General features: G+C 46.6%; 1 protein-coding gene across 1 annotated transcript in view; it reads right to left on the bottom strand.

Annotated features, from left to right (window-relative positions):
* LOC306916736 (CUGBP Elav-like family member 2) overlaps positions 1-27,500 on the bottom strand; it is a gene marked incomplete at its 3' end in the record, with an annotated part of 154,093 nt that overhangs the window by 102,838 nt on the left and 23,755 nt on the right. The window contains exon 2 of the mRNA XM_079494753.1: positions 7,197-7,232. Coding sequence (XP_079350879.1) covers positions 7,197-7,232 — 36 coding nt within the window. The remainder of the gene's footprint in view (positions 1-7,196; positions 7,233-27,500) is intronic.

The raw sequence follows: 27,500 nt of genomic DNA, 5'->3' as shown, positions 1-27,500 counted from the left end.
GTGTTGAAGAAAGCAGAGGGCTGACAGGCAGCGGGACCTGTGTGCGCGTGCGCGTGTGTGTGTGTGTGTGTGTGTGTGTGTGTGCGCGTGTGTGTGTGACCTGCTGCTGAGATGTGATTATTCACGTGATGATGTAACAGGAGGAGGCGATGGATTACATTACAGTGTACTGTATACCACACTGTACACACACCACACATTACAGTGCATACCAACCAACACACAATGTATGGAAATTAGATGGCCTATTATAGTCACGTGTGTGTGCGTGTGTGTGTGTGTGTGTGTGTGTGTGTGTGTGTGTGTGTCTGTGTGTGTTTGTGTGTGTATTTGTGTGTGTGTGCTCGTGTGTGTGTGTGTGTGTGTGTGTGTGTGTGTGTGTGTGTGTGTGTGTGTGTGTGTGTGTGTGAGTGTGTGTGTGTGTGTGCGTGCGTGCGTGTGTGCCAATGTGTTCCAGGTCACTGAGCTAGATCTGGACTTTGAGAGGTCTGGATATCACCTTTCCCACCCACTGACGCACGCACGCACGCACGCACGCACGCACGCACGCACGCACGCACACACGCACGCACGCACGCAATGTCTCATGCCTCAGTCAACGAGCACATACGCATGTTTGCCTCCCACCCAGGACACCCTATGATGCATGCGTGTGCTTGCGTGCGTGTGTGTGTGTGTGTGTGTGTGTGTGTGTGTGTGTGGGTGGGTGGGTGGTGTGGGGGGGGGGGTTGCAGGGTGACTGATGGACCTGTCCATAGACTGTACACCTCATCTCTCTGTGTCAACTGGAAAGAAAGACTGTGTTCCCAAGAGGAGAGAGAGAGAGAGAGAGAGAGAGAGAGAGAGAGGCTAGCTCCCTGGGTGTCCCTATACTCCACCCTACCGTTACCCGTTACAATTATCACAAAATCAACTATTCAAGATATTCGTTCTAATCTTTCCCTGTTGAAACATTGACAGAAAATACTGGAATAGAGCTAGATCATCTATTTCCACAATGCTTATTTTTGTTGTTGTTGTCGAAATGAAATATGTCAGTCATTTCTTGGTTCATGTAAGTTATTTGTCTTATCTGCCCATTTGTTTACAAAGCCTAAAAACCAAACAGAAATGCAAAAAAAATTAAAGAAAAAAACACATTTAGATTTAGATTTCCAATGTTCGATGCCAAAAACTCGTTAATCACATAATTATTTGTGTGAAAATATCAAGTTAACTTTTCATGATGGTGACAGCCCCACTCTTCCCTTATCTCGCCTTCCAATTCCCTTTACTTTGTTGTGTATTTCGACAGGACAAACATATTCATGAACATCACAAACGAAGCAACGTTAAATATTCACCGGAATTAGCAAAGACGCTAAATTTCATCCGCAGTGAGTTGACAAATCATGACAATAAACAGATCTTTAACCCATTTAGACCTGAGGCCAGATTCTACAAATGTCTTCTAAATCCTGACAGTTTTCTGAAAAACCCATGATTCTATGTCAGTGGATTTCAAAATATTTCATGTCAAGCACCCCAAAAATGATATGTAATTGGCCGCCGAACCCCATTTGAAAATATGTTGTTCCAGGGACCCCTCAGAAGCAAAGATTAGAGTTAAAAACGTTATCATTTTTCTAAAATAGCAGACCTACAAGTTCGTAACAATTTATAATCTGTTCTCAATAAAAACCTATTTGACAAAAAAAAATGGTTGAGAATGTCTGCTAGAGTCATAAAAATCTTCTCTGAATTACTGCCTTACACCCCTCTGTTCATCCCCCTCCCCCTCCCCCTCCTTCCCCATCATTAGAGTCCCTTCATAATTCATGTGTTTGGATGAAATATGTATGCTGAACGAGTGTGAGACCAGAACAAGCTCTCAACAATATAAACCGGCGCTTCATGCTTTCGGCCTCTCGTGTGTACTGAAAGTCAAAGAGACACAGACAGGGACAGACATTGGAGTGAAAGAGACCAACCACAGAGCATCTGCTTTTTTGTGCCAGCACCCGCCCCTCAGATCAGAATAGAGTAATACAAGGATAGAGACTGAACCGGAGCTCCATTAATGTCAGTGGAAGTTGCTCAGTGGCGTTTTGAAGCACCCGGAAGAACCGTCTACTTCCGCATTTGACCACCAAATTTTGGTGGCCATTCCCATTTCTGTCCTATCTCTCTCTCTCTCTCTCTCTCTCTCTCCGTTGTTGCTGACAGGGAGTGTTTTTTAAAAAGGTTTACTTGCATATCCGAGGTGTATTGTATACCTCTGGACATTTTTACTCACTGGGGGATAAATTAGAGCTCAGGAAAAGAGCTTTTAACACTGATAACTGTCACCGCTGGAGACAGACAGAGAGGAGAGAGAGAGGGAAAGCGCACGCACGCACGCACGCACGCACGCACGCACGCACGCACGCACGCACGCACGCACGCACGCACGCACATCTTGAACAGTGGTTCCCAAAAAAGAAATGTAGACGTTTGCCCCGGTATAGTGAAGTAGTGAAAACAGCAGACCTACAAGCTCACAACACGTTGTTTCGCGCCACATTGGGAGCTTGTAGATCAGCTATCTATCCGTATACTTAAACATTTGTTTTCTCATTTATGGATTAATTTCTTACATTTTACATGTTATTTCTTCATGAAATTAATGAGAAAAAAATTTTATAAAAAGGGACCCATCTAGAAATGTGTCCACGACCCACAAACGGGTCCCAACCCAGTGTTTGGGAACCAGTGATCTACTACCCCCCCCCCCCCCCCCCCCCACCGGCGCTGGTTTAAGGCTGAGGGACTCATGCTGTTGCAACAGACGCACTGCACTGACACGACGCTTTGTGTAAATCTCTGTAATTATAGACAAGGGTGTGCGTTTAGGTGTGCGTGTGCGTGTGCGTGCACGTGTGTGTGTGCGTGTATAATCCTCTCACCTGCAGCCAGTGCTACATATAGCAACACATAGGCCTATAGAGAGTTGTATCTGTAACTGATGCTTTTCTCACACAAATCAATGGGTGTTTATTATGTCGCCACATGCTTTTGGCATGTGCGTGTGTGTGTGTGTGTGTGTGTGTGTGTGTGTGTGTGTGTGTGTGTGTGTGTGCACGTGCCACCCCCAGGAGGTCGTGTCAGCGCCAATAGTGGGTTTCAGACAAATAATGACCAATGCTGTGTGAGCCGTCCATGGAGCCATGCTCGCTAATTATCGGCTGTGAGGCTTCAAAGCACATTATCTGTACAAAGGCCTGCAATTAAACACGCACACACACACACACACACACACGTGCACACTTCCTCTCCTCACACTCCTTATTAGCCGTGTCTCTAGTAACCACACACACCCCCCCCCCCCTCCCACCTCCCCTCCAAGCTTTTACATGGGTGGTTCTCAACCTGTGGGCCGGGGAACACTGGTGCTCCACAAGGGTTAGAGTGTCCTTCCCAACATGGGGATGGATGCGCGCGCAATCCATAGGGACGAGCCCCCAGTAAGGCTATCCAACGTTGAAGATGCCACTACCTACTGGCGAAATGAGGAATTGCAGCACTTGAATGGAGGTGGACGGATGTTCATGACGTCACGTGCGTAAGCCCGGACCTCAAAATTGAGGTCCGGGGCTAGGCTAGGCTAAACTTCCGCTCGCTCGAGCCATTGAGTTATAATTATACTGAAATTAATATCGGGGGGGCGGGGCTAACGCTCCGGTTCGGTCTCTATCTTTTATAGCTCTATGCATAGGGATGAATTCATTGTAGTTTCTTTGCTGCTTGTTTTCTCAGAAAAATACTCCCAAGTGGTTGTTTTGTTCCAATCCGTCCGACGTTCAGATGTAAATAGTGATTTTTGATTGCACCGCGCCCGACATATGACCGTTTCTGGAGAAAGCTAAGACATGTCTGCTCCTGCTAAAACAACTGGCATGTCCTTCTGTGAAGTTCTATTTGGCACTGTGCAGTATCATTGAATGAACACTAGGTGGCGATAAGAGTGTTAACTCCTTTAGCGCCATCTAGTGTTAGCATGCTGTCACTGCCGATATGCCGCCTGTCTGCTCACACTCTACGGAGCTTGTTTCCCTTCCGGGTTAAACAGGAAGGTGGGGGCCTCCGGGAGGAGAACAACACCACTCGCATTAGCTCACAGCCTTTAGCTAGCAGTACAACCAGCTACATTTTCTCAGCGATGCGATACAAACTCACAAATGATTTACGATCGTCGTGTGAGCGGCGGCGCACCATGGACAGCTCTCGAACCTTTGGAGATACGGCGCTTTGAAAATCCTGTTATAATGGTGGCTCAATAGAAAAGTAAAAGTACTCATTTACGCAGAATGCGACACGTTACGAGCTTATAGAGCGGCTATTTTCAAATCCGATTATATACATATAGGGCTGAAGTGATAAAGCATGTTTTGTAATAATAATCAAAATCAACAAAGTTTAACCTGTTAAGCCCCAGGTGGGTCCAGGGGGGAAATCTGCAGAATCAACATTGAAATTGCAGATTGATTAGGTCTCTATTGATTTATTGAGTGCTGTTCAGAGGTAAACAGCCATTGTCCCCGCCGGCGGGGGCAATGGGGCTCAAAGCAACGTTTTCAAATGACTAGAGGTTTCGGGCCCCCAGCCTCCCACATCTAGAAGTGAGTGTCTCTGATGTCTTGGTACAGTGGGCAAGTGCTTATAGGAAGTGCAGTACAGTAGCTTGTTTTGTGTGCAGTGGGTGCACAGTCTGTCTTCTCTTGGGAGCCAGGTCTGCCTATGGTGGCCTTCCTCCATCTCAAGACCGTGTTCGCCGTGTCTGTATGTAGGTCATGTTTTTTTTGCTAGTTTTGGATCAATTACAGTGCTCAAGAATTACTGTGTATTCTTCCGTTTATAGAGCTAAATACTATAGCATTCCATTTTGCTCTGGTTTTGGGTAGAGATGTTCGTTAGACGGAGAGCACATGGGATCACATTATACGCATCTTTGTGACTCTGTGCGTGCGTGCGTGCGTGCGTGTGTGTGCGCGCGCGCGTGTGCGTGCGTGCGTGCGTGCGTGCGTGCGTGCGTGCGTGCGTGCGTGCGTGTGTGCGTGCGTGCGTGCGTGTGTGACAGGTTGCGGGTGCTGCAGAGACAGGAAATAACAAACGCACTCCAGTGTGATGCAGATGTGTGGCGGATCAGCATGAAACACACGCCATGTGTTTGTGTGTGTGTGCCTGTGTGTGAGTCACTGTGTGTGTGTGTGTGTGTGTGCGTGTGCGTGTGTGTGTGTGTGTGTGTGTGAGACAGAGCATAATGGTGCATGTGCAACAGTCACAGCCTCGCCTATTTTCCACAATCAGCAGAGGAAAAACAAAAGCAAACTATTCTGCCTAATTATTTACAGCCACAGCCTCCTCTTTCCTGCTCTCTGTTTCTCCCCTTATCTCTCAATGTCCCCAAAGCTGTTTGAAGTGTGTGTGTCTGTCTGTCTGTGTGTGTGTGTGTGTGTGTGTGTGTGTGTGTGTGCCTGCGTGCGCGCCCGGGATCATCTGCATATGAGCGCCATTAGGTGTCCCCTGTTACCGTAGCTAGGGTACATGAAACGCAATAAAAAACCCACTCTCAGTTTCAAACTGCGCTTGTGTTGTGTTGTGTTGTGTTGTGTTGTGTTGTGTTGTGTTGTGTTGTGTTGTGTTGTGTTGTGTAGTGCTGTGTTCGCGTTGCGTTGCGTTGTGTTATTGTGTTGTGTAGTGTTGTGTTGTGTTGTGTTGTGTAGTGCATGCACGTGTGCGAGCATGTGTTTGTGTGCCTGTCCCTATCGGAGACGCAGCCTGCTTTGAAATGTGGAAAATATATTCATTTACCTCTTTGTTGTTCTGTCTCTCTCCAGCGAGAGTACGTGGCAAAACCGTCAGCATTGATTCCACTCCGGGAGTGTACGATTGTAACCACATTTGTACACTCTCGAGAGTTAGAAATTTAACACTTTTTATGTGTGAATACAAATTGACTTAGGCCCCATTTACACTTAGGCCCCATTTAGACTGGCAGCCAGGTCACAGGGAATCCGATTTTTATTGAGTCACATTCAGAGGTGGTTTCGAATCTGACTCAAATCTGATTTGAGGAGATCCGTCGCAGTTCTGAATGCAACAACCTGATCTAAATCCGATTCCATGTGACTTGTTTGTTTGTGTTTAGGATAATTTAAACAGATCAGATTCCAATCTGGATGTGGCACAGATTCAGATTCAGGCTGGATTTGGCTGCCAGTCTGAACACGCAGATCTGTGACAGATACGATCTGGTCACTCGAAAACGTCAGTGTGAACGGTTGGGCCAAAAGATCAGATTTGAGAAACAAATGAGATTTGAATCAGATTTGACGGGATGTGGCTGCAGTCTAAATGGGGCCTCAGATCTTTTTTATCTCAGCTCAGTCTAACCACTGACCCACTTGGGGCCCATTTTTTACCCCCTAAGGGTTAAACTAGGAGGATTTTTATTATGTAGCAGATCACGGTCTGCGAGCGAGGGCAGAAAATGAGTCATTTTCCTTAACTGTGCCTCAGAAGAAAAATAGGTGCAGCTATTTAAAGATCAGCCTTTTATCTAAAACTCTCTCTCTCTCTCTCTCTCTCTCTCTCTGTCTCTCTCTCTCTCTCGCCCTCCTCTTCTTCTGTGTCGGTCGGCTGCTCTGTCGCTCTAGGCTTTATTTTAATGGCCTTGCTGGGCCTTAGATCCCAGCCTTGTCCCGTCCTTTAACATTCACCCACTCGCAGCCCGGGTGTCCTTCCTTCCTCTCGCAAAAAAAGTTGTCCTTCCGCCATGTTTTATACTGTCGCTCGGGCTCGTTTGACAGGCGAATGTCACATCAACGTGACATCCACGTGTCTTGATCTTGAGAGTAACTCAAGAGTTCAATCATTGTTAAACATTTGAAATATTTAATTCACATGAAGTCGACACAACTAGAGAATGGAGAAGAATTGTTATTTTGATCAACGTTTGCCTGCTATCTCTCCTAATGGTATTACGGCATGGCATTGTGGACAAAATATTCTTTCATTTCGGGTCTGAGAGGCTAAATGTCATCAAATGGTGGACCGTGGGCTCAAATGCTGAGTAAATAATGGAACCTTGACATGAAAAGGGTCGAAAAAAACTCTCCACCACGCTCGGCTGGACAAAACGAACACACAAAAAGAAGCGTGATAAAATGTGGTCCTACCTCTGTATGGGTCCAGATAGGTCACTGGCGTCCTGCCTGCAAGGGGACAAAAGAACACAGGGAGAGGACTTCAGTCAGTTCAATAGCTCTTCCATTTAAATAGGCAGGGTTCTCATCGCGGGCACTGAAGTCAAAGGTACACAGCGGCAGCACTCACAGATCAATAGTCTGCTATGTACTGAGGGCAACAACGCAATGCATTTCAGCTAAAAGCCATGCATCGCTTGCGTGATGCTGAGGTTGGCCGCGTGCTTTTAGTCGGGAGACTCTCAATCAATTACATTTCAAGGACCCCCCGGTTTGGTATTGCATTAAGCCACGGACCACCGTTTCATTTAAATATATATATATCTCCGGGACCCCAATCTAAAATCTTCAATGTTAATTGAACTCTGAGAGTGTACAAATAGAACCAACGGGATCCATCTTTCACACACCATAGCCCTGCAGACGAATCTGCCGAGCGACGGCCGTGACCGCGGTGTCAAGCGGCAACAACGAGAGCCGATTGACCCCACAGTTATTACTCAGAATATATGTTAATGACGTTTAGAAGATTTAGAACACTTTCCTCCTGGGGGGGGTGTGTAATATGTGGTTTTAGATATTTTAGATTTTAGCAGTGAGCCCAGTGTCTCTGATGTCATCGACACTTGTGTGCTCACTTCCTTCCTGGACTACAATTCCCATAATGCTTTGGTGCACTGCTCCTACTTGTGGATAGGGGGAGGGCTGTCTTACTGAGACAACATGTAGTCCAGGAAGTAAGTGAGCCCAGTGTCCATGACATCAGAGACACTGGGCTCACTGCTAAAATCAAAAATATCTAAAACCACATATTACACACAAAGACTCCCAGGAAAGTGTTCTAAATCTTCTAAACGTCATTAACATATATTTTTAGTAAGTTTCCCTTTAAGGCCAGACCCCGGGCCATTCGCTATAATCTGATAAATGAATGTGTCCACAACTGGATCTGTTATAACAACTCACTCTGTCGCCTCCAGACTCGGAACCGTTTTGTGTATACGACGACGACCGCTGTGATTTTAATACCCGGATATCGTTCCGACGCTCTGGGAAAACTATTTAGTAGTTATAAGTTAACCTACGCCGTCTGAAGAAAGTTGGGTCGTCGGATCATGGAGCATGCCTTAGCCATCATCTGAAGACCCCCCGGAACCATGCAGTCATGGACTCCATAGTACCGAACCAGTGTCTTAAAATGTCTCACAAGGCAGAAATCAGCACACAGTCATGCACCTGCTATACGCACACACACACAGATTAAATTGGTCTTTCCTGTCTAGGGGGGGGTGACGGGGGACAACATGGGGTCGGTCTCACCCTGTAATTCCCTGCTCTCTGCCTCTCTGTTTATCTCTCCATCTGTTTCCCTCTGTGCTTCATCCCCTCCACCACTCCGCTCCGTTCCTTTCACACTGCATGTAAATAAATTGGTCCCCAGGCCCTGCCTGTAGACGCTCTTCTATCCTCAGTGTGTGTGTGTGTGTGTGTGTGTGTGTGTGTGTGTGTGTGTGTGTGTGTGTGTGTGTGTGTGTGCGTGCTGCTGTAGCATGTGTGTGTTTGTGAGCGCGCACGCGCACACTCACGCGGATGCGCATACGCACGCACACACACCTCAAGAGTACCAAGCTGCAGCCTATTAGTGTGAGCTTTTGTGTCAGAGGTAAATAGAGGAATAATAAAAGAAAAACCTATTTCCTCATTAATGATGTGCATGCATGCATGTGTACGTGTGTGCGTGTGTGTGTGTGTGTGTGTGTGTACACACGTGTGAGTGTGTGTGTACACTTGTTCGTGCTTGTGCGTGCGTGCGTGCGTCTGTCCGTGACGTGCGTTTTATGATGAAATGCAGAGGAAACACAAAGCTGGTGCATCCGTTCTCTCTCTCTCTCTCTCTCTCTCTCTCTCTCTCTCGCTCTCTCCCCCCCCCCCCCCCCCCTGCACAGTGTTAATCCAGAGTGTTAATGTAACCCTGGCATGGTGCAGACAGGGACCCGCGCGGGACCATTACAGTCCATCTGGGTCCATCCATCACTCTCTCACGGTTCAACCAACACCCAGGATTTGACGGTGTGCACTTCCACAACTCCTCAGCACAGCGGCCAATTGGCATGATGGCCGTGTGCTTTGCATTTCAAAGGCCTTCTCCTGTCTTTTTCATCTCCAACCGCCCAACACTCATCCCCCATTATCCATCCGCACGTGGATGGACACGCGCGTGCGCACACACACACGCAAGCGCACACGCAACAGCGTGCACACAAACGCGTACGCACACCGACCTTCCCACTTCACAAACTACTATACGCGTATACTGTATTCTCAAAGACATTCACAAGAATGCCCACTCCGGCCTTTGGCCTTTTAACCAGGAACCCTGGCCTCCACATTGTGGCTATGGCATTGTTATATACGGAAGCTTGTAGGTTGGCTATTTGTCGCTACTTATCGTACAGTGAATTATATATAGGGGTGAAATTAACCACTTGAACCCCAGCATACCTGTTCTGGGGGGGAGCTAAAATCCCATAGAACCATGGCAACTAGTACAGCAAAAGAAGCACTGGAACGATAGCATCCTTAAACGGCGTACAGTGTCTCTGGATGTGGAGAGTCCCCACAGGACTCAGGCTTAAGTGAGGCTTTATTGAGAGTCTTCGCCCCGCCTGCCGCGGCGGCCCTGTGCCCACGCGGCGCCTGTACCTATAGCTGTAAGCCGAGGGCGAGAGAGAGAGCAGGTGGGCAGGACCCTGCTATATTACACCGGGCATATTTGGCAACATTGTGATTAGCGGAGGATTTGATGTGCACACGTAGTCGCTGGGGCTCTTGCATCAGAGACGCATGCATGGCGGAGGTGTCTGGGAGCCAGCTGTCACGGCACAAACGCACCAGGCGACGAAGACGGTGGCAAGAACATTCCCGTGTTGTTGTCGGTACATTTTACACCACGCATGAACCACAAGGAAAGAAACACGCTAAAGTGTGTCAGGATACATCAATACAAATGTATGTCTTTTGTTGGTTGCCGTTATTGGCGTTAAGGTGCTTCCTTTTTGACCAGATTTCCTCACATACACACCTTATGGAACTAGTTCCCAAACTTTTTCATGTCAAGGACCCCCAAATTGACACTAATTAGCCCGCGGACCCCTATTTGAAAAGATATGCCAGGGACCCCCATGAGAGAAGATCTTTACGGCTCTAGCAGTGATTCTCAACCCGTTAAATTTCAAGGACCCCCAGTTTGATATGCAATAGGCTACGGACCCTCATTTAATGGTATTTCTATCTCTGGGACCCCCATTTCCATATACCATTTATATCATATACCATTCACACCCAATATAAAAATATGAGCACTTGTTTGAGCACAGAAAATCTACTGAATGTTAAAAGTTCAGGTTTTTGGGTGCAATTGAGCTCAGAAAACCTAAGAAAAATTACAACACTTATTTGTTTTTTGTTTACATTAAGCAAGAACAAAAAGCATGGCAATACATCATATACATACAAAGTAGTTATCATGAATCATACGTATAAGCTAAGAACGTAACAGTGGAATATCTATAAAATGAAACTACAGTATATATAGTGCTATGTTTACATAAAATGCTATAAGTCTACATTTAAAGGGATTTACGTCACGATCCCTTTAAATGTCAAGGCTGGAAGTTATGTAATGCAACCTATATATTTCCTTGTGGCACATGCTGTAGGGGGAAAGATTTACGTATGTACGTACATTAATATATATGACATAAATATAAGGTTCTATAAAGTACAAGGGTGCCTTGAAACGGTCATTTACAGGGGTGACCTGTGACACAAAAAGTTTGAGAACCACTGCAGTAGAGTGCGTGTGTGTGTGTGTGTGTGCGTGCGTGTGTGTGTGTGAGTATAACCCTCTACATGTGTGTTGTGCGTGGGTGTGTCTGACTGTGTGCCATTCCACCAGTGCATGCCAGGTCTTATGTCAGCCCAGCTGTGCTGCTTGAAGGTATGATGTCAGACGGGTATCTTGGCGCGCTTCCAGGTGGAATATAAAACTCTGGTGAACGTGCGCGGCGGCCAAGTTGCCTGAAGGGGGAAAAGGGGGATCGGCCAAGATCAGGACCTGAGCGACCACGGACTGGCGGGGGCTCATTAATCCATTCAGGACGGTGAACCCCCTTTTGGTGTTTGTTTTTAAGCATTATGTTGTACTTTAGCTGTTGAAAAATGTATTGACTTTATATAGCTATTGAAAAATAGCAGATCTACAAGCTCATCTACAAGATCTACAAGCTTGTAGATCTGCTATTTTTTTTTTTAAATCGTTAAAATGTGGCACAAATCTTTAAATATATTTTCATTCACATGCAGTGAACGTTTTTTTTTACTGATACAGTAGACCTTTGCTTCTGGGGGGGGGGGGGGGGTCCCTGGAACAACATATTTTCAGATGGGGACGGCGGCCAATTACATACATTTTTGGGGGGGTCTTTGACATGAAAATGTGTTGAGAACGACTGACACAGAAACATGAAGGTTTTTCATGAAAACTGTCGGATATACAGAAGGCATTTGTATAGAATCGTCCTCAGGTCTAAACGGGTTAATCACACTCTCTCTTATAGCGAAGCCTCTCAGATGGGATCGCATCTAGACAAACAGCTGTGGCTGCTTGTGTTGACGCGCTGTTGGCCTCCACGTTGGCAATAATGCAAGATTGATCTAATAATTAAATGTCTGTTTACACGGCAATCCAGTCGACCGGCAGGGTATTAGATTAGTAGACGTTGAGTTTGCTGCATGTGGCAATTCCTGTTTCTCTATGTAGAGCGGACGGTGTTTGTGATATATACGGAAGCTCCGTGTCATTCTGATGTATACTGTATAGGTCTTTTTGGGGGCTGTCAAGTACATTGTGTGTGTGTGTGTGTGTGTGTGTGTGTGTGTGTGTGTGTGTGTGTGTGTGTGTGTGTGTGTGTGTGTGTCATGTATATTGAGGACATTTAAAGGCAGTGTGCGAAATGACCCGGGACTGAGACTGGAACGAGAGAAATCAGAGAGAAAGCTTTAGAGATTTAGAGCATGAGAGAGAGAGAGAGAGAGAGAGAGAGAGAGAGAGAGAGAGAGAGAGAGAGAGAGATGGGGAGAGAGAGAGAGAGAGAGAGAGAGAGAGAGAGAGAGAGAGATGGGGAGAGAGAGAGAGAGAGAGAGAGATGGGGAGAGAGAGAGATGGGGAGAGAGAGAGCTTTTGGGGGGATAGCACGTTAGGCCTCATTTACCCTGTGATATTCAAAGGTTGAACACAGGCAGGCCTATAAACGACACGCACACGCACACACACACACACACACACACACACACACACACACACAACACACAATTGCATGCCCGGCCACCGCAATCGTAAAATAACCTAAAGTCACTGAAGGATAGACCGCTGCGACATCCATCATGGCTGCCGGGAGAGGACCCCCCCCCCCCACACACACACACACACACACACACACACACCCCCCATTTCTCTACCTCCTCCTCCTCCTCCTCTTTAATAACCCCCCCATCTCTCCCTGCCCCTCCTCTCCTCCCCCTTTTAATAACAGCGCTACAGATCGGCTCCATTAGCCCCGGACCTCCTCACACATGCAAATGAGGCATGCGTTATCATGGAGGCACGCGCTATGCATTGCTGATGCAGCCTGGCCCGACCCAACAACGCCCCCGTCCCCTCGGCATGGGAGAGCTACATAAAGACCCATGGAGAGAGAGAGAGAGAGGGAGAGAGAGAGAGAGAGAGAGAGAGAGAGAGTGTATATTATGTGTGACAATGGAGGTTAAATTGAGATGCATTAAGTTTTGATTGGGGCGGGGGATACAATGGCGGCATGCCATTGCGCCTGTAACCCCGAGGCCATTATATAGCATGTGACGGCGTGAGAATGTCATACAGTGTGAACATAGATGAGTGCATGAGAACTTTAGTCAATTATAAAATAGTATGTTTTTTTTTTAAAACAGCAGATCTACAAGCTCTGCTCTATAGGAGGCAATACACAGGCTCAATATACGTGGTTAATCAGACTAATTATTATTAGAAATGCAGGAGATTCTCCTTTATAGCCCATTCTGGCCTGAGATCAGATTCTAAAAATGTCTTCTACATCCTGACAGTTTTCTGAAAAAGCTATGTTTCTATGGCAGTCGTTCTTTGATTTTTCAAAAAAAGCAGACCTACAAGCTCGTAGCGCGCCACTCGGTGGCGCGCTATGAGCTTGTAGATCTGCTATTTTTCATTAGCTAAAGCATGACATGATGCTAACACCAAAAGGGGTTCCCGCCCAGAATGGGCTAGAGGACATGACGGCTATGCCGTCATGTCCTCTTTCAGTGTCCTGATGTCTTTCAGTGTCCTGATGTCTCAGACTGTATATAGTTTGTCTTCAAGCAGGCCGTGGGTGAAACCACATGAACACAGAAACTCAGGACGGAGTATAAATGGAACCCGACGGACCCGTACAGTACGGGACTTGTGTGACTCGTGTGAGTTAAATGAACAACGGGGGGATTTCAGTGCGCAGGTTTGCGGACGGAGGGTAACGAGGCAGCCAAAGGAAGGACGGCGAGACCTGGAGAAATGCTTCTACAAAACTGTACGGCTCCAGAATGCTAATAACAAAATGACATCTTAACCCATTTTGACCTGAGATCAGATTCTAAAAATGTCTTCTACATCCTGACAGTTTTCTGAAAAAGCTATGTTTCTATGTCAGTGGTTCTTTGATTTTTCAAAAATAGCAGACCTACAAGCTCGTAGCGCGCCACTCGGTGGCGCGCTATGAGCTTGTAGATCTGCTATTTTTCAATAGCTAAAGCATCGTCCCTGAAGAAGGAAACTTGTTGCCCGAAACGTTGGAAAAATAAAAATGTGTTGGCATCGTGACTACGAGCTGTGCGGCCTCTCTCCTTTCTCAGTCAATAGCTAAAGCATAACATAATGCTTACACCAAAAGGGGTTCCCGCCCAAAATGGGTTAAATGCTGTGTGTCTAACACTATTATTGGAGCCCTGGAGAGCAGCCGTCTCTTTGCAAAAGGCCGTTGACAGAGAGACTAATGGAGGACTTCAGTCACGTCGCGCTACCTTGTTAGCCTTGACGGATGTTGCAACACAATAATTGGAATAATTGATCATAATTGGAAATAATTAGGCCTCTTTCATATAACAACGCCACTCCATCTGAGGCGCTCGTTAGCGGGTTCAATAGCGGGCAGCGTGGCTTTTGTCACGCCGGAGACGACAAAAATCACTCATAACCCCTTCATGCGCCCTCCCCCACCTCCGTGCCGTTGGATACGACGAATAAAACTTTGCTTCGTCAAAAAACAAACACTCCTGGCAGCCAAACGGAGAGGCTGGGGGGTGACTTCTTAAAGCAGTGGTGTTCAACCAGTAGTCCTTGAGGGGGTTCCAGCCAGGTGGTCCCCGCAGCGAAATGATGGAGAGTTTCAAATCAAATGGACCCTTATAGGTTTTTGAGTGGTGCAACCACTCCAAGGAACAGCAATGTCTGTGTTAACGTGTTAACCTATGTGTGTGGCTATGTGTGTGGCTATGAGTACCAGTAGGGGCAAAAGTGGCGCTGTTGTGCCAGAAACAGAGAGAGAGAGATATAGTGTTGCATTGTTGCCTAGTGCTAATTACAGAGAGAGAGAGAGAGAGAGAGAGAGAGGCAGGGGGAGAGGGGAGATGGGAGTTGCACCACTCAGTTCACACAGGTGTGGTTTTTAACTCTTGAGAGCGTAAAATGGAACCAAATGGACCCGTATACGGGTCCATTTGGTTCCATTTTACTCTCTCAAGAGTTACATTATTGTTACACATCCGCATTACATTCTTTTACAAGAAGCATACACAATTAGAGAATGTAGAAGAATTCTTATTTTCGATAAACGTTTGCCAGAAGCATGGAATTGCAGACAAAATCTTATCCAACGACAACAACATATTCTTTAGTTTTGGGGTCTGAGAGGCTAAATCTCATCCGTTGCTCAAAAGCTATAATAAATAATGCGGCCTTGAAATGAAACTGGTTGAAAACGACTGTCTTAAAGCATCGTATGAGGGGAAAAAAAGGAGAACGTGTGAAGGCAGGCTGATAAAAAGGGCTGATATAAAAAAAGGAGCGTGAATCAATAGCATGAATGCTAGTTCATCAGATTGGGGGCGCCTCAGACGGTGAAATGTCAACCGCTAATCTCTTTAATAGTCTGATATTACATTTTAATCCCGGCCTAGATTCCCTTCACCCTTTCATTCGCCTTGTCAGACGAACGAGGAGGGGTGTGTGTGTGTGTGCGTGTGTGTGTGTGTGTGTGTGGGGGGGGGGGGGGGGTGTCGTCTGAGCAGGGCTAGGGAGCGATACAGACATGGAAATACGAGGATCCTGCAGGTGGCTCAGCCAGTTACAGTGAACAGACCATGTGACTCTTTTTGATACGACAGTCATGGCGGCAAGAGAGACAGTTGTTCAGGAGAGAACAACTGATTTTCTTTTACATTTTTTTAATGCAAAATGAGTTAATAGCACAGACTTCACATACTAGAGCATGTCTGAAAGAAATGTCAGAGCTGAAATCGATATGTAAATATGAAATAAATGCTTAAACATGTAGCTATAGGTGTAATGTTAGAGACCACAGAAGTCAACCTTTCAAGCCTGTTTTCTCAACTCTCTGTTTTCTGCAAGACATTACTCTATAAGCCATATCTCCAAAACTGGTGGGTCAAACTGAACAACCAATATCCTGCTTTCATATGACACAAAATTCAAAAAAATCCAATGGCAGTCCCTCAGTCAAATTTGGCCACCATTATGTCAATTTGAAGCTATATGATTCCCTGCTTTCATATGACATGAAAAAAAACAAAAATTAAACACATTTCAATGACTTAGCCTCGGTCAGAAACGGTCATATTATGCTCCTATAGTGCAGGGTTTCTCAAAGTGGGTGCCTTTGATAATATTTGGAATTAATTTAATCTTTTCAGTTTAACCTATACTTAGTAAAATGGACTGTACTTTCTTTCTTTTCAGCCTACTCTACACCAAAAATAGCCGATCTACAAGCTCACAATGTGATGCGAATGTTCACCCCCATGATAATAGGAATGCTGGGGTTTGGCCTGGGCCATGGCTCAGCGGTCCAGGCACCTTGGCAGGTAACCCAGTCTGGCAGTGTGCCGCGGGTTCTACTCCCGATCCCGACGGCCTTTACTGCATGTCTTCCCCCCATCTCTCTCCCCATTTCCTGTTAGCCTACTGTCTGTCCCTCCATAAAATATATAAAATAAAGGCGAAAGCCACAAAAAAAACATGCTGGGGTTTATGTGGTTAGACGTAAAGCATAAAAGTTATTTTTCAGTCGGTCCTAATGGAAACAAATATCATCTCTAGTTTTCCTCATGACAACTGTATCTTTGGGGGAAAGATTTACATGTTCTGTTAATATGACAAAAGGTGCTATGAAGTAACAATGTGTGTCGTGGATGGAAAGGTGATTTATACAGGGGTGCGCTGAGCCAAAAATGTTTGAAAACCACCGTCCTATAGTGAGTGAGTACCATGTAGGTTCAAGTCCAACCCCTGTTTTGTCTCGCACGTCTGTATTCTCTCTATACCCCATGGTTACCTGTCTCGTATACAGGAGACATCTGAAATTAAGCACAACACAAAATACTTCTTAAGAAAGTAACGAAGGCAGACAATAAAGCACAAGACAGACAGCACACTGGTACTGTATAGTATAGGCCACACTGGTAGTGAGACAGCGGGGAGGACAAACGTTTGGTTTATGGCGCGTCGACTCGTCACAGCTCGCAGGCTATTACGACCCTCAGAATTGAACGTGCGGCTCGATGGACCGTGAGAAACGGGCGGCCGTAAAAGCGTCGTCGACGACGAGGAGGGGCGGGAGGGAGGGGAACAAATTGATATGATCATAACGTGTCACATTACAGACGGCCCTGCCATCCGTCACGGTGATAAAAGGCCTCCGCGCGGCCCTGTAACGCCAAACACCCGACGACGCCATTGATCTCTCGATGCTCCGCTTAGTCTCTATACCAACGGGCCATTTATGATAACTATCATTATCCACTCATGACTCTGTGGTGACGATCCATCTACGCCCTGCTATCTGGGAGGTATTAGACCGTGCATGGCGCCTCAATGGGTTGCATTACAATGATAAGATAACGTCATGTATTGGACCCTAATGCACTGAACTAATATGTCTACACTACAAGTGATGGATGGATACGAGAACGCTCGTCGCAAAACACAGTCGCCTCGGGCGGACGTACAGCCGGCGGAACGGTAGAACGGTCTCTGCCTGGTATTCCTAAGCTTAAACCTCAGTAAAACTATATGCCAAAACGGTTAAAACCTAACCTTGTTATTCCTAACCTTAAACCTCAGTAAAACTATATGCCAAAACGGTTAAAACCTAACCTTATTCCTAAGCTTAAACCTCAGTAAAACTATATGCCAAAACGGTTAAAACCTAACCTTATTCCTAACCTTAACCCATTCTGGGCGGGAACCCCTTTTGGTATGCTTTAGCTATTGAAAAATAATAGATCTACAAGCTCATAGCGCGCCACCGACTGACATAGAAACATAGCTTTTTCAGAAAGCTGTCAGGATGTAGAAGACATTTTTAGAATCTGATCTAAGGTCAAAATGGGTTAAACATCAGTAAAATTATATGCCAAAACGGTTAAAACCTAACCTTATTCCTAACCTTAAACCTCAGTAAAATTATATGCCAAAACGGTTAAAACCTAACCTTATTCCTAACCTTAAACCTCAGTAAATCTATATGCCTCAACTTATTTCTAACCTCATCCTCAGAAAAACAACCGAGCGGTCCGCGTGAGGTCGGCGGGGGGGGAAAAAAGATGGTGTTTTAAGGCGAGCATTCTGGTTAAGTATAATGTAATTGGAAGGTAAATTGTATAGAACAAATAAAGAAAATATCCACAATTATCTCAATAAAGTGAAGATGATGAAATGGGGTAAAACGAAAAGGAGAAAAAAAAAATGAAACAAAACACTCAGCGTGGATTTGTTATTTTCATTGAGCTATAATATACAGTAGCTATAGTTCAAGAATTACCCCAGCAGAAAAAAGTATGAATGTAGCACTTATATAAAGGCGCCTTGGATAAAGGCGCTATATAAATGCACCATTTACCATTTTATTTACCATTTATAGCATCAAAATTATTTTAACCACAGCCCTATATACATGAGCAATTTGAACATAGCCGATCTACAAGCTCACAATGCGTCACACACAACGAGATGTGTCGCGAGCTTGTAGATTGCATATCTGTCATTTTCAAAGAGAGAGAGAGAGAGAGAGAGAGAGAGAGAGATAGAGAGAGAGAGAGAGAGAGAGAGAGAGAGAGAGAGAGAGAGAGAGACACCTTGGTACATAAACAGAGCAACTAACCTTAATTCAATTACATTTGAATAAATTGCTGCTACTTGTCAGAAAGGTTTTGTATACTAAGTGAATGCAAAACACTGCAATACTGCTGTCAACTTTCTAAAGTCTATACCAAGCTAACCACTCCTATATGGATGTATAACTATCCCTGACAACAAGAACAAACAATCGTTTTATAGTTTTACTCAAATTGTAACCTTTACTTTCTTGATTGTCTTGTTCCACTTTTGCTTTGGCAAATGTAAACGTATGTTTTCTCATGCCACAAAAAAGCTGAATTGAATTGAATTGAATTGAATTGAATTGAATTGAATTGAATTGAATTGAATTGAATTGAATTGAATTGAATTGAATTGAATTGAATGAGAGAGAGAGCGAGAGAGAGAATCAGTGAGACAGACTGATGCTCTGTCAAGCCGGCTTGGCGTGGAGGAAAAGCAGTGTTGACGATAACAGAAAACATGCCTTTAAATCACCTCTGAGCAAATCGCTAAATCAATAGCAATTAGCCGCTGGAAGAGCCCAAATGGACAACTGGCTTTGTTTTAACTAATGAAGTCTATGGAGAGACCAATCAGTCTAGCAGCACTCTCCCCCGTTACCAGGACGACCTATATCAAACACCCACCGCCGGCGCCGCGCACCCTCCCATGCGCACGTACGTACGCACGCACGTACGTACGCACGCACGCACGCACGCACGCACCATCGCACAAGCAGATCACAAAGTATACGTACTGTACACATGGGACGTTTCTATAGGTTTTCGGAAGTGGAGCAGGAAAGCCATGCACATTATGAAAAGTCAGTTGTTTTTTTGAAGAATATGAAGAGGAAGTATCTGTATAATTAAAGGAATGGGAGGCTGTTAGAAGAATATAATATGATATGACGCCCGCACGCAGGCACGCACGCAGGCACGCACGCACGCACGCACGACACACGCACGCACAGGATACCAGGCAGCCTGCAGTGAGGCTGTTCAGGGTTGGCATATCATTTTAAACATCCATCAGCTCACCAGAGATATCATATTAGCTCCTCATCTGCATACAGTGCCCACAGAATGACAAACGGCAGAGAGGGGAGAGAGAGAGAGAGAGAGAGAGAGAGAGAGAGAGAGAGAGAGAGAGAGAGAGAGAGAGAGTAGGGGGGAGAGAGAGAGAGAGAGAGAGAGAGTAGGGGGGGGGGGAGAGAGAGAGAGAGAGAGAGAGAGAGAGAGATGGATAGAAGGCTCTCTCTCATTGACCTCCCTCTCCTCCACTCTCTTCACCAGAGGTGGGAAAAGTACTCACATCTTTTACTTGAGTAAAAGTATCAATACTGCATTATAGGAGTACTCTAAAAGTCCAGAATTTAAAACTTACTTGAGTAAAAGCACAAACCGGTAGCAAAAGTAGTGATATCAAAATGCACTTAAAAGTGTAGAGCATATCCGTGGTCATCATATGGGCATACCTAACAATGGCTGCTAAAAAAAATGGGAAAATTCTCGTTTTTGTGTGTTTTTATACCAAAAGTCCATACAAATAAAAATGTAATTACTTCCTTAAAACGAAAACATGCTGCGTGATGACATGTAGAGCTACAGTACACATCAATAAAAGCCAATACAAATTAAGCTCACCCATTTGAGTCCCATTGCTAGACGTCCTCCAAACACAGCTGCTACTGATTACAGAAATCCTCCATTTTTAATCCAATTCAAGATGACATCCAGACAGTGGACATGACTTGTTTTCAACTTAATCATCACGCTAAAATATGTATATAGGTTGTGTACAGGTTAGAAAAAAATCCCCTGGCTTTTCTGCCGTCTCTCTGTCACTTTGTAAACAAACCACTCTGCATATGCGTGGACCTATGGTCCCATAGCCTGGAGGGATGCGACGCTCTGATTGGTTCAGAAACTTAGATCCTGCCGTCTGAGGCTGAAACTTCAAAATAAAATGCCCACAAAAACCATTTCACTACAACTTTAAAGTAGCATACCAAAAGCAGAAAGTATTCATTATGCAGAATGTCCCATTTCACAAGTTTTCAAATGTGTATATAAACATCTTTTGAAAACAGCTATATAGCTAACGGCTATTTTCCAAATCCATATAAGGGTTGAAGTGGTTTAGTGTATGTTTTGTAATGATAATAAGCACAATCTAAAAAGTAACTACCATAGTAGCCTGGGGTCCACCTATGCTTTCTATGGCATAGGCAGCTCCCGGCAAGATCCGCTGGGAGAATCTAGACGCAGCTGCGCGACATGAGACAAATTAATTAGAGCCACAGAGAGAGAGAGGAGTGTGTGTGTGTGTGTGTGTGTGTCAATTTAACAAAGGTGCAGACGATCAGAAATCAGCAGAGAGTGATCGACGTTTGCGCTACTCTATGTCGAATTGAAGTGGACTCGGTCCCAGACTTTCTTTTCTTCCTCCCTGGAAATAAAAACGTCTGTGTTTCCGAGGCAACTACCGTAGTAACTAAAGTTTTCAAAATAATTGCAGTGGAGTAAAAGGAAGATTTAGCTCTGAGATGTAGAAGTGAAAGCACTGCAAATTGGAAATACTCCAGTAAAGCTAAAGAACCTCTACATTGTACTGTACACTTAGTATTTGTGACTCATTTTGATACGCAGGCAGTCATGGCGGCAAGACTAACTGTTCAGGAGAGGAGAAAAACAGTTTATTTTAATCCAAAATTAGCTAATAGCACAGGCAGACTCTTCACATACTACTAGAGCATGTCTGAAATAAATGTCAGAGCTGAAATCGACATGTAAATATGAAATACATGCTTAAACATGTAGTTAGGTGTAATGTTAGAGACCACAGAAGTGAACCTTTCAAGCCTGTTTTCTCAACTCGCTGTTTCTCTGCAAGACATTACTCTATAGGCCATATCTCCAAAACTGGTGGGTCAAACTGAACAACCAATATGTCAATTTGAAGCTACGATTCCCTGCTTTCACATGCCATGAAACGAAAATGAAACACATTTCAATGACTTAGCCTCGGTCAGAAACGGTCACATATGCTCCTATAGTGCAGGGTTTTTCAAAGTGGGTGCCTTTGATAATATTTTTTGGACTTCATTTAACCTTTTCAGTTTAACCTTAGGCCCTTTAGTAAAATGGACCCGAGTTCAACTGTACTTGGTGCTTTCTTTTTTCAGCCTACTTTCTTCGCCCCAGTCCTCGGCGCTCCCTGACTGCGTCTCCTTACATGGCTGCCTGTCATCCACTCTTCAGTCTCTCCTCCTCAGCTCTGCTGTGTCATCCTTCTCCTGATCACTTCCTTCCTTCCCTTTCTCCCCTTCCTTGCTCCCTCTCTCCTTCTCCATAATTTCATCCGTGTTCCTTTCTAACCTCGTCAATTGGACCCCCCCCTGTTACACACACACACACAGGCACGCACACGCACGTAAACACACAGGTCTATCTATAGTACTAAAAAGTGACTATCGTCCTGAACCCCTCAATGAGCTATACAGAGGGGATTGTGGTGTGTGTGAGTGAGTGTGTGCGTGTGCGTGTGCGTGTGTGTGTGTGTGTGTGTGAGCGTAGAGGAGGAGGACGGTTACAAGTTGTGAAAGAGAGACAGACAGAGACATCAGGGGGATAACAACACTGGAGTGAAGCAGCGATGCCAGACAATAACAGAACAATGAGAGGCAACACTGATACCCAACAAACACCGTGACAATAGCTTGGAAGGCTGCGACACGCTCAGAGGGGGGGGGGGGGGGGGGTGCAAAACGAGAGAGAGAGACGGAGAGAAGTTGAGGACGTTTGTGTGACATGGCAGGAGAGGGGGAGAGAAGGGAGGCAGACAGAAGAGGAAGATGGAGGGAAAGAAAGAAAGAAAGGCGATGGAGGGGAGGAGGAAGAGGAGTGCAGTATAGCATCCCCCCTAGATCTGAAGGCAAAATAAAATCCCCTCGGTGTTAGTTCTGCTCGAGCGGAGGCTGCTGACACATGAATATTTCATACTGTTGATGTTTAAATCCCATCATTTGTGATGTGGGTGTGCATGCCAGCGTGCACAGGAGAGTGAGTGCGTATGTATGTGCATGGTGTGTGTGCGCACGCACGCATGCGCGTATTTGTGTATGTATATGCATTTGTGTGTGTGTGTGGTGTGCGCGCGTGCACGTGTGAGAGAGAGAGACATTGATCTATAATGCATAGTTTCAATAAGTTCACTCGTGGTAAGTCTGTTGCAGCTGTATTTCAGTATTGTAAAAGGATTGAATTGGTGTGTGTGTGTGTGTGTGTGTGTGTGTGTGTGTGTGTGTGTGTGTGGGCGCCCGCATGTGCGTGCGTGTGCATGCCTTGAAGCACAGATTGCCCTATGTTGGCTCATTCATTTGCATCTCTTTCTCTGACACATAAGCATAGTAAAAGTGACATGCGTACTTGTACAGCGCATGCATGCACACGCACACACACGCGCACACACGCACGCACGCACACACACACACACACACACACACACACACACACACACACACACACACACACACACACACACACACACACACACACACACACACACACACACACACACACACACACACACACACACACACACACACACACACACACGTATATGCCCCTACCATACACACTTGAGACAAGTGCATGTTCTGTAGGCCTATTCAGTTCACTCTCCAGGGACAGTGAGGCCAAAGCTTTCTTCCTGAGCACAGCATACGCTTGGAATTGTATTCAATGGGAGCGCCGCGCAATTACCGCCATGCATGGAAACACCAGTTTATTTGCCGTGTTTTAACTTGAATCCTGAGAAGCAGGATTCGGGCCCTGACTTTTTGGCCCATGCAGACCGGCCCACCACAACCGGCACGCAGATAGCAGATACTCTCAGATGCAGAACAACAATGAGACGCGACACTGCCGGGTGGAGGGAGGGGCCGGCATCTACCAGGGGATTATGTCACTCCTCTGCCGCTCCATCTCGGTCCGTTCGGCACTGCCGGTAAACTGCCGGTAACTGCCGGTTAACAGCCGCGGCGCTGCCGGGAGAAGGGGCGGTGCATCTGCCGGGGAAACTGGGGAGATTATGACACTCGACTGCCGCTCGCTTCCGCGGCAGTGCGTTTGGTCCGACATGCGTTGCGTCGTGCTTGCGGTTAGGGGTTAGGTTTAGGGTTTGGGGTAGAGTGTCGGACTGATGCCGCAGTCACATTAAATTTGACTGCGGTCCTGATGACTTTTTTCAGAAGACTACATTTTGGTCTTCTGAAAAAAGTATTTTAGTCTTAGTCAACAAAATGAACACTGGACGAGAGCCATGCAGGTGACAGGACATAGACACAGACATTGTCCTCAGTCCTGCCTCCAGTAAAGACTCTATTACTCTCTCTCTCTCTCTCTCTCTCTCTCTCTCTCTCTCTCTCTGTGTGCCCCTCTCTCTCTCTCTCTCTCTGAGCCTTTTTCCAGGTATCAGAACCAGACTCGACATATTAACTTCCAAATGCACAATTTCCTGGCTAATAGACTGTACCCAGAAATGACTAATCGAATTGGAGCTACGTGGAAAATTTATTTGCCATTATGTTCCTCACAAAACAAAACAGCTACGAGGAAGAGGAGGCCGGCAACCTCGTGTAGTATGAGCACCGTAAAGCGCCGCGGGGAACGCATAAACAATTAGAGATTTGGTAACTAATGAATTCCATGATTAACGAGTGTGTCGGAGGTAAATCATTACAAGACTGAGTGACGCACACACGCGTGCGTGCAATCTGTGCGTGTGTGTATGTGTACAGTACACACACACACACACACACACACACACACGAGCCTCTCTCCTTATCCGCATGAGGCGGCGTCTTCGTTCGGCATCGCACATTTTTTTTACTTGAGTAAAAGTATCAATACCACATTGTAGGAGTAGTCTGTTACGAGTAAAAGAGTTCAACATTTACTTGAGTAAAAAGTACAAAGGTAGTGGTATCAAAATGTAAAATATGTTGTTCCAGGGACCCCCTCCCCCTCCCCCAGAAGCAAAGATTTGAGTTAAAACGTTCGCTCTGACATAATACATATTCAAAGATTTGCGCCACATTTTCACGATTTTTCAAAAATAGCAGACCTACAAGTTAATATCGCGGCACTTGGTGCCGCGCTATGGGCTTGTAGATCTGCTATTTTTCAACGGCTAAAGCATAACTTCATGCTTTAAAACACCAAAAGGGGTTCCCCGCCCAAAATGTGTTAAAATGCATGGTGTAGTTCCTTTAAAGTAGTATACTTGAGTATAATGTACTTGGTTACTTTTCCCGCCACTGTTCGGCATCTCCCCGGCTTCTCTCCAAACTCACACAATTCCACTTGGTGACGTGCCATGCCCTCCCTCCCTCCCTCCCTCCCTCCCCCACTCCCTCCCTCCCTGCCTCCCTCCCTCCCTCCCTCGCTCCCTCCCTCCCTGCCTGCCTCCCTCCCTCCCTGCCTCCCTCCCTCCCTCCCTCCCTCCCTCCCCCCCTGCCTCCCTGCCTCCCTGCCTTGGCCCTGCATGTCTGGCCAAGGCAAATAAATGGCAGGCAGAGGCCCTAGCAAGAAGCCACTCACAGATTCACACTGATAGCGTATAGGATCTGGAAGCTGTACACTGCACAGGCTGCGTGTGCGTGTGTGTGTGTGTTGTGTGTGTGTGTGTGTGTTTACACGTGTAAAGAGAGCAATGGAAGTGCGAAAGAGAACCGCAGGCCCCGGGGCTGGGACATGAGACTGTGTGTGTGTGTGTGTGTGTGTGTGTGTGTCGAGAGAGTGGAGAGATAAGACCAATATGGCTTGTATTACAGTCGCAGATAAAAAGAGAGAGAGAGAGAGAGAGAGAGAGAGAGAGTGGTGAGGGAGAGATAGCAGAGCACTTGCGGAGAGGGGGGGGGGTAAGGGGGGGGGGGGGGGGGGGGGGGAAGGCGACGATAGTGGGGAAATGCATACGACTGCTGCACGGTGGCCGTGGTGGGCAGCCAATCACATGCGGAGGTACGGCGGCGTGCGAAAACTGGACGTTTCCATTGAAGGACGCGTGAAATGGAGTGAGCAGAACCAAACAAGACTGGCTGTCAGTCAGCATAAAGTACTGTGTCTTCTAATCTATATACACCCTGCTTCTCTCCAGCCAGTCTCTATATTATATAGTAGAACCAACTCACCGCTAGATATGTGTGACACCGTGCGTGCGCGTGTGTGTGCATGTTTGTGCGCGCGCACGTGCACGTGCACGTGCGTGTTAAATCTCCAACCATGAAGAAAGAGGACATGGCTTTGCTAGAAGGATGCAGTGTCCTTGTGACAGATAAAAAGAGACAGCGAAGACGGTCTACAGCATATGTGTGCGTGGCGTGTGTGTGTGTGAGCATGTGTGCGTGGCGTGTGTGTGTGAGCATGTGTGCGTGGCGTGTGTGTGTGAGCATGTGTTTGTGTGCGTGTGTGTGTGTGTGTGCATGTCCCATGGTGGAGTAATGACTCCCTGAGGGAGCCAGAACCCGGGGCTGTGACTCCCCCCCCCCCTGTCAGCTGAGAGAGAGGAAGGTTGGGGAGGGGGGGGTGAAAGTGAAGACGATGGTGTGGGGCGACAGCCTTCGTGCGACAGTATTGGTTCGTCGGGAGTGTGAGAGATCGAACGTATACACGGACCGTAACGGACACGCGGTGCGTGACGGACGCCCGTTCTTCATTCGACCGTACACAATATATACGCAATATTCACGTATTCAGCTCACGCACGCACGCACGCACGCACGCACGCACGCGCACACACACACACACCTCACACACACCACACACACACACACTCACACACGAGGGTTCTCCTGAGCAATAGTGCAAGGGCCCATGTGATGTCCAGGGCTAGTGCGTGTGCGTTCGTTTATGTGTGTGTGTATGTGGGGGGGGGTTTTGGGGGGGGGGGGCAGGGGGGTTGCCTAATTCGCCGTGACACCTCCTGACACATCTCGGTAAACAAGTTCCTCGGACCACCCTCCCCTGCCCAGGGAGCCAGAGTGACAGCTCCAAATCACAGGCGACAGCTAACTGACAGGCCCCGCGGGGAGGGAGGGGGGGAGGAAATATGAAAAATAATAAGCTGTAATATTATCCTGAGAGGAAGGGGAGAGAGGGAGGGGTTGGCGGAAGGATAAGAGAGACAGACAGGCAGGCAGACAGAGAGTGCGTGCGTGCGTGCGTGGGTGGGGTGCATATAGGGAGAGAAGGACAGAGAGGAGAGAGAGAGTGCATAAGGAGAGAGAGAGAGAGAGAGAGAGAGACAGAAAGAGCAGGTAATGCCAAAGAAGGGAAATAAAATGGTGGACGAACTGGAAAAGAGAGGCCGATAGGAGGAGTCAAGTGTGTGTGTGTTGTGTGCGTGCGTGCGTGCACGCATTCGAGAACGGGAAACCAAGGGAAAGAAATTCAATATATTTTTAATCTCGCGGATGTAATCAGATTATGCGTCTGCCAGGAGCGACGTATTTCATAAGGAATAACCTGGTTCAGGCATGCTGGGGGAGGGAGGGATCCCAGCCTGGGCTTGCATGGAGGGGGCACGGGGGGGGGGGGGGAGAGGAGGGGGGGGTGTGGGGGAGGCCGAGATGGGCATTTGGGCCCGGCCCCCCGATCTACATCGACACTGACAGATTCTAATAAATGCACTGGGAGGCGCCCGGAGAAACACAATGCCGTGTAATCATTTTATCATGACAAACCGGGATTCCAATGGCGTCCCATGTGAGCCCGGCCGGGGAAAATTGA

The sequence above is a fragment of the Electrona antarctica genome, assembly GCF_951216825.1.
Source record: "Electrona antarctica genome assembly, chromosome: 23".
Lineage (NCBI taxonomy): Eukaryota > Metazoa > Chordata > Actinopteri > Myctophiformes > Myctophidae > Electrona > Electrona antarctica.
The sequence above is the reverse complement of the archived record's forward strand: the minus strand, read 5'-3'. Positions and strand labels throughout refer to the sequence as shown.